This window comes from Haliotis rufescens, unplaced genomic scaffold (assembly GCF_023055435.1).
Source record: "Haliotis rufescens isolate VD_foot unplaced genomic scaffold, xgHalRufe1.0.p SCAF_1, whole genome shotgun sequence".
Taxonomy (NCBI): Eukaryota; Metazoa; Mollusca; class Gastropoda; order Lepetellida; family Haliotidae; genus Haliotis; species Haliotis rufescens.
In genome coordinates, this window is record NW_025963779.1 from 61,273,853 (window position 1) to 61,289,409 (window position 15,557).

Genomic DNA, 15,557 nt, shown 5'->3' on the forward strand with positions numbered 1-15,557 from the left:
CCCCCTCTACACGCAGCCCAGACAGCGAATGGGACTTCTCACTCAGAACTTTTCGGAGAATGTGAAGACTCCCCAACACTGCAACCTTCTGCAGTACCCAGATTGTCAGAAGGTCTGCAATTCCTGGTAGCAAACCCGGGTACTCTGTCAGTCAACAGATTGGTAGGTACCAAACCTAAGGCACCGAGAACAATGGGGAGTCTGACAACTTGGTACTTGGGATGCAAGCGTGACATTTCGAATACGAGGTCCGCATATTTGCCATGTTTTTCCTCAATCTTGTCGATCACATTAGTGTCAAAAGGGAAAGAAATATCTATAATATAAATGATTTCATTGGAGATATCAATAAGGACAAGATCAGGTGTGTTGGCCTGGATACGTCTCAGGCTGTAGAGGGGCCCATTCCAAAGAATTTTGTATTTATCATTTTCCATGACGCCCTCTACATATTCTGGGTCGTACCATGGATGGACCTTTGTGTCAAAACCACAAGCATGGCGAAGACAGTAATAAACTGATCGAGCTACACCATCATGTCACTCAAGATACTGTGTTTGTGCCAAAGCTTGGCATCCACTGACAATGTGTTGGACAGTCTCATTAAATTAATTGCATAATCTACATTTCATATTTACATTTTGATACAAAATCACACATTGACGGTTTCGGGTTGGAAGTGACCGGTCCTGAGCAACAAACTGAAAGCCTTATGTTTCACTTTTCAGGCCAGTCGACTTCATCCAAGCGAAGGACTCTGCCGGGTTGCTGATCTTCTCCACACACTGCACGTAAACTCGATGCAGTGGTCGCCCAGATAGCCTCTCCTTTAAAAACTGGGCCGATTTGATATGGCACTTCGCTTGGTTGACACTCACTTCTGAACCGTCCAGCAGTACAGAACCATCAACAAAATCAACACTGACATCGAGATTATGTCCCACAGACTGCCGTCATATAGCTGGAATATTGCTGAGTGCGGCGTTAAACAACAAACAAACGCCGATTCGCATTTCTCTCAAATCTCATACTTTGTTCAGCATTCCTTTTCACTGCCGCCCGGTCCCGTTCCAAAAATAGCAATCTTTGGTGCGAAGACGATCGTGACTCCATGTCACATAGACTTACACTATTCTTGCGAAAACATCCATTTGTAGAGCAAGACCCTTTTTTTTTATCTTCGTAGACAACAATTACTTCTATGTTCAAGGCCCTTGTAAGGGTGTCGGTAGTTGTGTCAACAGCTGTAGTAGACACTCTTTAGTCACACAGGGCAATTCAGTTGCCCTCCTTTAAACCGTTATTTTCCTTTTAAATTAAAAGGCTCAATGTATTTCTTTTATAATCAATTGATCTGAAAAATGTATAACTTGTGGTAAGGACATACGGATATTTTATTATACGTACATAGTAGACTATATATCTCTCTTTATATGCATATATTGTTTATAATTATGACATTATCATCTCTGTAGAGCAACGTTTATAATAAACACTTTTTGGCTGAAAGGAGCAAAATTTGCCCCGAAACACCTGTGACAACAGACGCCTTTAAAAAATACAAAAGAATATAAAAGTTGTTGATAGGAATATAGCAGTATCAGTGCCTCCACAACCTTTTGGAACCTGAAAATTCCACTCATGGAAGAAGAAGGTGACTCATAAAAAGAAGTATTATCATAATTTTGTTTCACAAGCTATGAGGCACGCGTAACAAATATTTATTGCAGCCCGTGCATTTTTATTATATAACTGCGAGGAAGCACTTGCTGTCACGTGACCCGGAAGTAGTTACTGAAGCTTTCCGAGGTTGTTTATGTTTACGAGGTGACGGTCGGATGCATCAAACTGCGCTATCGACAAATCAAGCTCACGGATATGTTCTGATATGTCACTACCCACATATAATGTAATGTATGTCGTAACGAATTTGTTGACTAGATCGAGTCGATTGTGAGCTATCTGATTTAGATCACTGCTTCGGGAGTTGATTTCTGTAGGCGGCCGTGACTGTTTAACACTGACATCGGTCTGGGATACCTTAAATGCGCTGATACCGATCTTTCTGTTTTACCCCAATGGGTATATATCTCATTCCCTAATGGGAAGAAAACAACATGCAATTAGTGCTTGATTTTGGAAACGTAAATGAGGCTTTCAGATATTTTAAAACCAACACTTTAACACTGGCTTTTATAAGGTCATGCACAAACACGGATCGGTGTATCATAACCTGACCAGAGACCATATACCGATTTGGTCTCTGACCTGACAGTACATGATCAGTCTGTAATATATATAAGTTGTTGGCAACACTTCTGTTTAACAGCCATAGCTTATAGTCTTGATTGCTCTAGCTCCCTCTTCAACCCTAATAGGTTTAGCTGGTTGTTGCATGGGGTGGGATGGGGTACTCTGGTCGGGTGGGTCCTGAGTAGGACCCGGGTACCCACAGGACTACCCGGACCTGTAGTTAGTCACATGATATATTGTTTAAGGACAAAACATTTCTGGAACTCCATAGTTACACTACAAGTCACTGGTCGCAGTCCTCTCTGACTATGCACACATTCCATCTGACTTTTATTTGTTTGAATAAAGATTAGACTTCAGTCAACCTCTAGGTATGCATGACCAGATCGTTTTATACATGTATCTAAATACATTTTGTCCAGGGCTATGGTCAAACTATTCTCAATCGGACAATTGGTAACCATCTCTTGAGACCTACAGCGGATACCCAGTAGGGTCGGGTAATAGAGGGGTGGGTACCAGGGTAGTAAATTTGGACTTGTCCCAACCCTAGCTGGTTGTGTTACTGTAAGGGTGAGGGTAGGTTACCCCAAATTCTATCTTGAGCCCTTGGACCTGCTTTCCAATCAAACCCCCTTCACGGTCCCTAGGGCTAAGTACCCCATGCCATTACAACACCCTATTACAAGCTTTATGGTTAGTTGTGAGTTTCAGTTAGCTATCTCACTTCAGTGAACACAAATAATATACCGTATTCGACGTAATATGTGCCAAGGGCGCTCTCAAAATTAGAAATAGGGGGCTCTTATTAAAATATTATTTTGGAGAAAAATAACCAGAGTTGAGAGATTAAATCTCGTGGTTTATGCTGACAGCCTGAAATGTTTATGTACGGCAGATATATTTTTCCAGAATTTAATTGCCCATAATTAATGGTGCATATAACACAGGAGTGCATATTATATGCGAATGAATAAGTCTTGTTTACATTGATCAATCGGAAGGGGTGCTCATTGGGATTGTTCACGTGCCAATATATTAGCAAATATCGCCGTGGGCGCTTATTACGTCGAATAGGGTATGTAATTTGAGCTAAATCCATACAACCTTTATCATGCTTCACTTTTACGCGGGAGAAAATGGGTACCACGTTTGTACTTCAAGGTAAACAATCGGGTGCTAATCACTAAGTAAACAAGCACTAATTATTTGCCATGGTCCCGTTTGTAAAGTGTGAGGTAATTCGATTGTTTCATTTATAGCATAGCTTCAGTCTGGCAATGGCAGCACTAATTGAAATAAATACAAAAAAGTGAAAATAGCTGTACTCCCGAATTGTGATATATTCAGTTGCAGTAAATTGTCTCTGTAATACACGGTTATGGTGTACTCACATTCAAAGCAATATTTTGAGGTAAACATTTTTTTGAGAAACTTGTTGGTTTAAAGTGAATATTTATACTTCTCAAGTGAAACATCGCACACTAGTTATTATACGCTGATTGTTAAATGAGATATTAGCTGCCGGTTATTGGTTATTCAGTTGTGATAGTATCGCTGAATTGTGACCCAAAGTGACCTCTGTGCCATGATGGTGAAGTGTTCTAAGAAACCCCATAAATCTTACAATGTGTTTCATTTTTGTTGTAGCAAATCAGGGAATATGAGTTGTAATTCATACATTAATTCTGGTTTATCCAAAGTGATTAGTAACAGTGAGATATTCTGGTGTTTGTTGGGGCAGTCGGGTAGCTTTGTGGTTAAAGCATTTCCTCGTCATGATCTGGGTTTGATTCCCGACATGGGTACAATGTGTGAAGCCCATTTCTGGTGTCCCCCTGCCGTGATATTGCTGGAATATTGCTAAAAGCAGCATAAAATCAAACTCACTCACTCACGCATGAGTTTGTTGATTTTGATCTTAAGGTGTACATGTCTATTGTCATGTCTTCCCTTACTGTATTTCAGATCCTGAAATAGAATGGGCAAAGAAATTAAGATCATTACCATGACATCAAGGGAAACAGATTCGAGAGAAAGTGACCAAAATTATTCATGCATAGAATATGAACTGACCCAACATGTCAATAGCATGCACAGCAGAAGAAAATATCCAACTCAAGTCCTACTTTTGAATTGGTGTCATTGTTTCATTTCAAGGGCCTAGCAAGAATTAAAAATGTCTACTACTACAGTGAAAACTGACACAATGAGCAAGGTGCTGCCAGGAGACAAGAGTGGTCTCCCATGGGAAATATGGCAGATGATACTTTCATATCTTAACGCTGCTGAACTGTGTCGAGGGTGCTGTGTGAGTAAGACCTGGAATGATCTTATCCTTAGTTTAGATGGATCAAGATGGAAGGAACTGTACCTCAAGTGTGAAGACTGGAAGCATCCTTTCTGGCCACTGAACATTCATTCCGAGCCGCCATCTTGGAAACAAGCTTATCATGACCAGTACCTGTCAACAAGGCAATGGTCACAGTGCTCACGAGATCTCAGTCACAGCAGCTGTCTATATGTTCTTAAACGGAAAAAAGATAGAAAAATTATTCGAGTTGGACGTGGGAAAGAGCATTCTTCTTTAAAAAGTGCTCTTTCTGTGGCCAATGACTTTGATCGAATAGAGGTGTATCCTGGTATCTATGATGAACAGTTTGAGATGACATCCAAAATTCCCTTTGAGTTGGTAGGCGTGGGAGAACTTGGCAGCGTTATCCTTGTGGTGTGTATAGAACAAGTTGCCATGACAGGACGTCTGAGCAATCTTGTGTTGAGAGCACCGTGGTTCACAACATTTATTCTCAAGGTAAGAATGTAATTGATGTCGCCCGACCTCGTTGATCTTTGGATTGATCAAAAGTCATGAAAAGTTCATGCTGATGGTAATTAATCAACTTTAACGCCTAGTAGACATGGTACAATAATGATTTCCATGGCATGCATATTTGGTATCAATCTCATTAAAATCAGATCTTAGTCCTCGCTATCACTATACAAAGATCTGAGAACATCCCATTACGGGTCATTTCAGAACGACCTTTCATCTGACCAATCAAAGCGTCGCTTACCAGATCATGAAAGTGACAATCGGAATGTGTTTTCCAATCATCGATTCATGCAACCTCGAAAACGTTAACACAGGGTATTCTGAATGACAGTTACGGCCCGTAGGACTGATTCTGTCAACATTATCGTCTATCTCTCGCTTCCGTGGGATAAACATTTGAACGGAGGAGGCGTTGCACAGTATGTGGGAAGCACTGCCATACAATGTCAACCATATATTAGACATTCTGGAATGGTTGTTTGTTCAGTTTTCAAAATTTTGATCAAGAACTATGTCAAGATATTTTTCAAGCGTAGTCTGAAATGGAAGTCGCCAGGTTGAAACGAGTGCCGTAAAGCTTGAGAAAGCTGCTTTCTAATTGGCTGATGTCGACTTCTTGTTAGTCATTTCAGTGGTCAGTCAAAGTTCGCGAAAGGTCGTTCTGACGTGACCCGTAATGGGATGTCCTCAGATCTTTGTTTAGCGGTAGCAAGAACTAAGATCTGATTTTAATGAGATTGATTTGGTTTTATTTGCAATTTGTAAGTAAAACACTTAACTTTTTAAGTAATTTGTTGTATCGACTGTACTGTAGAAATCTGGTGAATCACATGAGTGCAAATATTTTTCCATACTGGTTCCATTTTACATCTTGACAAAAATACATGGCATGAACAGATATGATGAATACATTGAAATTGTAAGACAGACCATGTTGTACTAAAAAAAGGGAGAAAACTCTCAAAAGTACAGATAACTCTAGTGAAGAGCCACACAAAGGCAAACCACTCATCAAAAAGGGAATTGACCTGTGAAGATCAGGGTTAGAATAGGTCTTCAGCAACCCATGTTTGCCGTAAGAGGCAACTTACGGGATCGGTGGTCAGGCACGCTGACTTGGTTGATGATACATGTCATCGTATCCCAATTGCGTGGATCGATGCTCATGATGTCAATCACTGGATTGTCTGGTCCAGACTCGATTATTTACAGACTGCCGCCATATAGCTGGAATATTGCTGAGTGCGGCATTAAACAACAAACAAACCAACCAAAAGGGAATCAACAATGTCAATACCCACATTAATGGGTCCCTCAAATAAATGTGCACATGAGTAATCCCTTATACTTAAACCATTAAAAACTGAGGAATTAGTGGTCTTAAAATCTCCAGTTACAGAAATTTGTGGGGATGCAGCATCCATCATTATTCCATCTTATTAATTTATACAGCTTTGAGTATGCTTTTAGTTTTGATTTAGATGGTACAAATTAAGAAAAGAAACATTCCCATACTTTATTATGGTTACCGTATTCGACCTTATAAACGCCCAGGGCGCTTTCAAAATTAGAAATAGTGGGCTCTTATTAGAATAAAGTTTAGGTGAGTTGAAAGAACGTAAATTCCGTGGTTAATGCTGACAGCCTGAATGATACAAGAGAAAAGTCTGTGTGTATTATACACGACAGATATATTTTTCCAGAATGTAATTGCCCATAATTAAGGGTGCATATAACACACGAATGCGTATTATACACGAATAAATAAGTCTTGTGTACATTAATCAATCGGAAGGGGTGCTAATTGGGATTGTTCACTAGCCATGCAAGATATTAGCAAATATCGCTGTGTGCGCTTATTAGAGCAGGGCGCTTATTATGTCGAATACAGTACTTTTATTCATCAACATTTGAATAGATGATGAAAAATTTGACTTGTGTCAACCATTAGCTGTGTCATCATGTTGACTGCTTTGCTTTTAGATTCGTGCTGGTTACCTGCAGTTGGACAACTGCATATTGGAGGACGGTATGGTGTACGCACAGAACCCAGGGACATGTCACATCAGATTCTGCACATTCCGCCATGCCACCATAATTCTACAACATATGAATGTTAGTGTTATTGAAAACTGTGAGTTTTCACAGAGTGACACAGCAGACATCATTGTTGAGGGATATTCAAAGGATGAGAAAAACTGGACTTACTCATATCTGCGATCACGCATGAATTCAATATTTTCACAGAATCGGCGTCAAAGGAGACAATCACTCATTACCATGAAAACTAGCGAGTCGCATGCATCAACCATGCATTCCATGACAGCATCTTCAGCACATCTGGCCAATCACAGTTCAGACTCAGCATCCCATGATCATAATGACCAATCAGGAACATCATGTAGTGATTCGCTGGAACCATCCCACCACATTCCTTGCCCAAGGCTTGTCAGTGATGGGGCTGATGTACCCAACATTATTGACAATCAAAACTCATCCAATACTCAAGGGTTTGCCTTTCATCAACATGAATCCATTTCAAACTCTAATCATTCCAATGCCAACTTACAGGCAACAGCAGAAGTTGTGATGCAAGATCCCATCCAAAATCAGAATGAGGCTGCAAGTGTTCATGTAGAGGCTGCAGCCAATGGAAATGAGGCTAGGGGACATGAAAATGAGGCTCGAGAAGGGGCAGGTAATGCAGAGGCGGCAGCTATACAAGTACCACATTTAGATTTGAATGAAGGCAACAATGAAAATGAGCCACGCCCAGACAGCGGGAGGAGTCTTCACTCAAGATTGTCATTTGACAGTGAGGACAGCTTGTCTTTCCTTGATGACCTTGACTCTGCAAGATCAAGTTCACCAGGTGAGGTCACCTGATGCTGATTGAAACTTTCATAGTAAACTGTGGTAAACATCTTGAACTTCGAAAAACTGTATATGTGTATTTGGTGACGATCATGATTTTGCTAATTTGGTTGAGATTATTAATGTAAATACAAACTAACGAAAATGAATTATCATACTTTTTATCCTGAGAAATTTATGTTTCTGGCATAAGTATGTCCTGTCAATGATACAGATATGGGGTGGTGTCCCTTTAATGTAACCATTTTCCCAATTTGCCTGGCAAGGGCAGTTCGTTCAGTGACTCCTAAATAAATCCCTGCATGTACTGTTTCCAACAAATGACAAATAATGTAGTGCAGCTATTTTCTCTTAACTTTGACGTCACGGCATTGCAACCTTGTTGAGTAGCATCATTACACTGTATTGCTTCATCAGTGAATGTCTCTGCATGTTGGAAACTGAGTAAATTCGTAATTAAAATGTTTTTATTGATTTGGGAAATAGCTTTGAGTAGGTTATGTAGTTATGGTACAAAAGGTCAATTTTTTACCTTTGCATGGACAAGGATAGATGTTATATACAGTAAACTATATTTATAACGGACACCATTATAACAAACTGACAGATATAACGAACTGTCTTTTGGTCCCGGCGATTTGCTGTATATATGCTCTATTTATGCTTCTAGCAAACTACAGATATATCAAACTCAAATAAGTTATCCATTTAAGTTTGTTATAACCGTTGTTTACAGTACATACATGGACAATGTCAGATGTTATATACACATGGACAAGGATAGATGCTATATATATACATGGACAAGGAAAGATGTTATATACTCACAGGGATAATGACAGATGTTATACACATACATGGACAATGTCAGATGTTATATACACATGGACAAGGATAGATGCTATATACATACATGGACAAGGAAAGATGTTATATACACACAGGGATAATGACAGATGATATACACATACATGGACAATAACAGATGTTATATACACATGGACAAGGATAGATGCTATATACATACATAGACAAGGAAAGATGTTATATACACACAGGGATAATGACATGTTATACACATACATGGACAATGTCAGATGTTATATACACATGGACAAGGATAGATGCTATATACATACATGGACAAGGAAAGATGTTATATACACACAGGGATAATGACAGATGATATACACATACATGGACAATAACAGATGTTATATACACATGGACAAGGATAGATGCTATATACATACATGGACAAGGAAAGATGTTATATACACACAGGGATAATGACAGATGTTATACACATACATGGACAATGTCAGATGTTATATACACATGGACAAGGATAGATGCTATATACATACATGGACAAGGAAAGATGTTATATACACACAGGGATAATGACAGATGTTATACACATACATGGACAATGTCAGATGTTATATACACATGGACAAGGATAGATGCTATATACATACATGGACAAGGAAAGATGTTATATACTCACAGGGATAATGACAGATGTTATACACATACATGGACAATGTCAGATGTTATATACACATGGACAAGGATAGATGTTATATACATACATGGACAAGGAAAGATGTTATATACACACATGGATAGTGACAGATGTTATATAGACACATGGACAATAATAGATGTTATATACACACAGGGATAGTGACATGTTATACACATACATGGACAATGTCAGATGTTATATACACATGGACAAGGAAAGATGTTATATACACACATGGATAGTGACAGATGTTATATAGAGACATGGACAATAATAGATGTTATATAAACACATGGATAGTGACAGATGTTATACACATACATGGACAATGTCAGATGTTATATATACATGGACAAGGATAGATGCTATATATATACATGGACAAGGAAAGATGTTATATACACATGGACAAGGATAGATGTTATATATATACATGGACAAGGAAAGATGTTATATACACACAGGGATAATGACAGATGTTATACACATACATGGACAATGTCAGATGTTATATACACATGGACAAGGATAGATGTTATATAAACACATGGATTTTGACAGATGTTATATACACACATGTATAATGATTGATGTTATAGATGTATTGCAGGGGGTCAAAGATGTATTGCAGGGAGTCATATATGTATTGCAGGGAGTCATAGATGTATTGCAGAGGGTCATAGATGTATTGCAGGGAGTCATAGATGTATTGCAGGGAGTCATAGATATATTGCAGAGGGTCATAGATGTATTGCAGAGGCTCAGATGTATTGCAGAGAGTCATAGATGTATTGCAGAGGGTCATAGATGTATTGCAGGGAGTCATAGATGTATTGCAGAGGATCATAGATGTATTACAGAGGGTCATAGATGTATTGCAGGGAGTCATAGATGTATTGCAGAGGGTCATAGATGTATTACAGAGGGTCATAGATGTATTGCAGAGGGTCATAGATGTATTGCAGGGAGTCATAGATGTATTGCAGAGGGTCATAGATGTATTACAGAGGGTCATAGATGTATTACAGAGGGTCATGGATGTATTACAGAGGGTCATAGATGTATTGCAGGGAGTCATAGATGTATTGCAGAGGGTCATAGATGTATTACAGAGGGTCATGGATGTATTGCAGGGAGTCATAGATGTATTGCAGAGGTCATAGATGTATTACAGAGGGTCATAGATGTATTGCAGAGGGTCATAGATGTATTGCAGGGGGTCATATTCACTGGCATCTAGTGGTCTAAGTCCAGCTTTTATTGTTATTAATGTTAATATAGCAGTATATTTCAAAAGAGAGCAGTGGGGTAGCCTAGTCGTTGAAGCTTGCCATGAGAAAGGCCTGGGTTTGATTCCCTAATTATCCCCCGCCGCGCGAAAGCGCGAAGTGGGGGATATAGTATTCACGACCGTCCGTACGTCCGTCCGTCCGTACGTCCGTCCGTACGTCCCACCTGTTTGTTGCCGTGATATCTCAAGAACTAAACACTGGATTGTCTTCATATTTGGAACTATGGTGTATATACAGACTCCGCAGACACCAGTCAGTTTTGGTGACCTTGACCCCATTTTAAAGGTCACAGCAGGCATATCTGCTTTTGGAGTTGGAAAACAGTGTTGCCGCGATATCTCAAGAACTAAACACTGGATTGTCTTCATATTTGGAACTATGGTGTATATACAGACTCCGCAGACACCAGTCGGTTTTGGTGACCTTGACCCCATTTTCAAGGTCACAGCAGGCAAATCTGCTTTTGGAGTTGGAAAACGGTGTTGCCGCGATATCTCAAGAACTAAACACTGGATTGTCTTCATATTTGGAACTATAGTGTATATACAGACTCCGCAGACACCAGTCAGTTTTGGTGACCTTGATCCCATTTTCAAGGTCACAGCAGGCAAATCTGCTTTTAGAGTTGGAAAACGGTGTTGCCGCGATATCTCAAGAACTAAACCTCTCGATTGTCTTCATATTTGGAACTATGGTGTATATACAGACACCACAGACACCAGTCGGTTTTAGTGACCTTGACCCCATTTTCAAGGTCACAGCAGGCAAATCTGCTTTTGGAGTTAGAAAACGGTGTTGCCGCGATATCTCAAGAACTAATCGCTGGATTGTCTTCATATTTGGAACTATAGTGTATATACAGACACCGCATACACCTGTCAGATTTGGTGACCTTGACCCCATTTTCAAGGTCACAGCAGGCAAATCTGTTTTTGGAGTTGGAAAACGGTGTTGCCACAATATCTCAAGAACTAATCGCTGGATTGTCTTCATATTTGGTACTATGGTGTATATGGTGGGGGATATTTCGTCACTCTGTGACAAATACTTGTTTCTTTTGTCCTCGCTGTGAGTTTGCAGGAATATTGTAAAAAGTGACATTAAACATTACTCCCTCACTCACTCCCTCTATCACCTATTCAGTGATTTCGAAAGATAGTATCTCTTGTAATATCAAATACTTACTACTATTAAGTATAAGACGCACCACAGCCCTGACACAATGAGAAGGTTTGTTGTGTATTTTCAATACAGTGTCAAACACGCAGAACCCTGACTGTAAAGATGAATGAATCACATTGAATATTCCTCGTAACAGGGTTTTAACACATGACCTGCAGTAAAGAGCCTTTAATTATAAATCAAAATCAGTAACTTTCTGAGTGGTTAGTGGCTTGCCTGGCTATAAATGGGAAATATAAAATGTAGCTTTTGTTTTTGTCAGTCTTGTATGTTCCTTTAATTTTTAACACAAACAGAGTAAGGGAAGAATTTGGCAGAATATTGATATTTATCAAGCTTGTAGGTGTGAAAATGTGACAATACTAATATGCATGTGAAGTTTTGTATTTGACACATTTCTGCAGGACATGTGTTTTTTTAAAATTTTCACCAGACTTTTTGACTACCTGAGAAATTATGTTTATTGAACCTTGCGGTGAGCCACAGTTTGACAGCATTTTCATCTCTGGTAGATGTTGGTCGTCCTGGCAGCACCAGCAGCAGCAGTGATGATGACGAGGACATTGAGAGAATCGTGCACACAGACTCAGACGATGACCTGTCATCAGGGGAGGAGTCCGTCATTATGCTGCCTCACCTGCGACAGAAACACATCCAAGCATCAATATCTGCTCAAGGTGTCAATGCCGACATCGTGTCCATCAGTAGCCAGACCTCACAACCTATTCCAACTGATGTCATTCAGGACAGCCTCATGCGGTCTGTCGTGGATCAGGTTCAGGGTAAGTGCTGTGTAGGGGGTGGCTTGATATACCATGACATCATATAATTTGTAATGTAATTTCTTTCTTCACAGTATGATGTCTCACCATGCACTATTTCAGGTAACATTTAATGTCTTGATGTGACAAAGGATAACGGAAGCTTATATTTTCCCCAAATCACTTTTTTAATGTTTTATTTTATGATTGGAGCTGAATGAGACAAATAGCTTGGATAAATTGCATTGAAAATATTACTTGAACTCCCCACGAAACTGGAACATTTCCGCTACATTTCAAGATAAAATGAACACAAGTAAACAATTTTATGAGTCGCTGCCTTCTGGGTTTTGTAAAAGTAGGAAATGTCTCACGCCCCCCAATCTCATTAAAATCAGATCTTAGTTATCGCTAAACAAAGATCTGAGGACATCCCATTAAGGGTCACGTCAGAGCGACCTTTCATCCAACCAATCAGAGCATCGCTTACCAGATCATGAAAGTGACAGTCAGAATGTGTTTTTTAATTATGCAACCACAAAATATTTAACACGGGGTATTCCGAACGACTGTTACAGGTTTTATGAATATATCCATACAATCTAGACCATCTATAAGCCATTCCAGAATGTTCTTCTTATCAGTTTTAATTTTTTTAATTGAGAATCCGTCAAAATATGTTTCGAAGCGTAGTCGCCAGTTTGAAACTTGTGTCGTAAAGCTCGAGAAAGCTGCCTTCTGATTGGCTAATGTCTATTTCTTGTCAGTCATTTCATTGGTCGGTCAAAATTCGCGTAAGGTTCTGACGTGACCCGTAATGGGATGTCCTCAGATCTTTGTTTAGCGGGAGCGAGAACTGAGATCTGATTTTAATGAGATTGCTCACGCCCCCTACCAATAGTTGAGTTGTACACTTCATTTATCTTCTGTGTTCAGAAGTAACCCCTGTCCAGTGTTTATTTCTTGCCAGATTGTAGATTTAGTTGCCCCCTGTTTATCTGTTCCAGGTTGTCTCATCCATCAGTGCCGCATGATCCACTCGAAGGGTGGAGTCATGGTCAGTCTCCAGGCACACGCCATCGTGTCCGAGTGTGACATCTGCAACGTTGGCTACGGCATCCGATGTATACAGAACTCCAGGGTATGTTGTAGGGCTAGGACGGGTAACTTGGGTACTCGGGTCGGGTGGGTCCTAAGTAGGCTATACCTGCATGGACAAGTGGTCAGTCACGTGACATATTGTTTAATGACAAAAATTCACTAGGGCTCAGTGGTTACACTACAGGCCGCTAATGTTAGCAATTCTTTCTGACGATGCACACATTCCTTTTGACTTGTATATGTTTGAGTAATGATAAAGCTTCAGTCAACTTCAATGTACGCATGATCTGATCGTTTGATTCATGTATCTTAATAGTTTTTGCAAAGGTTGTGATCAGACAATTCAAAATCAGACATTTTGTTCCCAAGTCTTGAGACCTACTGTGGGTCGTCCAAGCCCTAGTTTGTTGACAGTATTAATGCGTTTTGTCGTCAGTTGAGGTACTGTGGTGTCTTTTAATGGTTCCTTTCTTCTTTGATTACAGTAGACCTTCTGATGTATTAGGTGAGATGAGGGGAAATGGGGTTTTAACATGCATACCCCACTCAGACACATTTTTCTGACTTTGAATCCTTGTTTTGTCCCCTTAGTGTTAAGCGCCAGGCAGGGTAGGAAAAGTAACATCTTTTCACGTCTTTTGATGTGATGGTGCCAGGGTCACATGTATTAGGTTTCTTTTCAGACGTCTATGAGTTTGATGATTTGAACTAGCCAGTAATGATGATTGATCCATGTTTTTGCCAGGTGGTGGTTCTGAAGAACAAGATCCACCATTGTCGGACATCAGGGGTCTTCATGAGACTCGCTGCTTCAGGACTGATAGCAGGTGAGAGGGATGGCAGGAATGTGGTGTGAATGAGTTCAGCAAACAGGTGGTTGATAGGGCTTAAAAAAATATAAGAATTGGTTCTCAGTCAATTAATGAGGGAGTGTTGTTTTTGTTGTTGCTTGTTCAAATTAGTATGTAACCAAATGAACAGTTACGTACCGTCAACCTGGGAAAGGGCCTCCCTACATAAACAAACTTACAAACTCCTATTGCTGCCATGACCATAACACGAGATGTGCAGCAAAGCAGTGCGCATGTAAATTAAAATAAAAACAAAACGTGCAGCAGATTTTCTGATGATGCGGGCGGTGCCTGAGAACCAAGACTACTATTTGTTTAACAATCCACATGATGTCACACAGTCAAGTAGCACATTGTAACTACCAGATCCTTCTCATCAGTCTGCTCTAATGACAAGGGTTGGGTGCATCTTCTATTAAGTGATGTCCCTCAGTGATTGCAAGTTTGAGATTGTGACTTCACATGCTTTGATGTAAGATTTCTTAAGTCTCATTAAAGTGCACCTCTCACAAAAATGACAGAATGAGCAATCTCGAATTTTATGGCCAATCACAACACTATTCGTGAACCTCCTTGTGTGTTTTAGGCAATGACATACATTCCAACATGGAGGCTGGGATAGACATTCGGAAGAATGCTGACCCTATTGTACAGGTAAGTAGTATCTATGCTCCTCAGAGCTCCAGATAAGCTGCGTATCTGCGTAAAATACGCATAAGAAATGCAGAAATACGCAGTAAAATAAAATCCAAGCGTATCAAATACACAACGAACATTACAGATACGCTACAAAAATTAATTAACCCTATTCCTGATTATGCCAGGGGCTGTGACTGACATATTTGTCTGGACTAGGGCTGGGACGGGTAACTCGGGTAC

General features: G+C 39.9%; 1 protein-coding gene across 3 annotated transcripts in view; it reads left to right on the forward strand.

The window, feature by feature from the left end:
- Positions 1-1,795: 1,795 nt before the first annotated feature.
- LOC124145050 (F-box only protein 10-like) overlaps positions 1,796-15,557 on the forward strand; it is a 34,946-nt gene continuing 21,184 nt past the window's right edge. For 2 of the 3 annotated variants that reach the window (XM_046514709.2, XM_048398897.1), the window contains exons 1-7: positions 1,796-1,914; positions 4,222-5,065; positions 7,070-7,958; positions 12,478-12,747; positions 13,734-13,867; positions 14,573-14,654; positions 15,265-15,332. In XM_046514709.2, coding sequence (XP_046370665.2) covers positions 4,433-5,065; positions 7,070-7,958; positions 12,478-12,747; positions 13,734-13,867; positions 14,573-14,654; positions 15,265-15,332 — 2,076 coding nt within the window. In that variant the 5' untranslated portion in view covers positions 1,796-1,914; positions 4,222-4,432. The remainder of the gene's footprint in view (positions 1,915-4,221; positions 5,066-7,069; positions 7,959-12,477; positions 12,748-13,733; positions 13,868-14,572; positions 14,655-15,264; positions 15,333-15,557) is intronic. The other variant, XM_048398899.1, reaches the window with a different exon arrangement.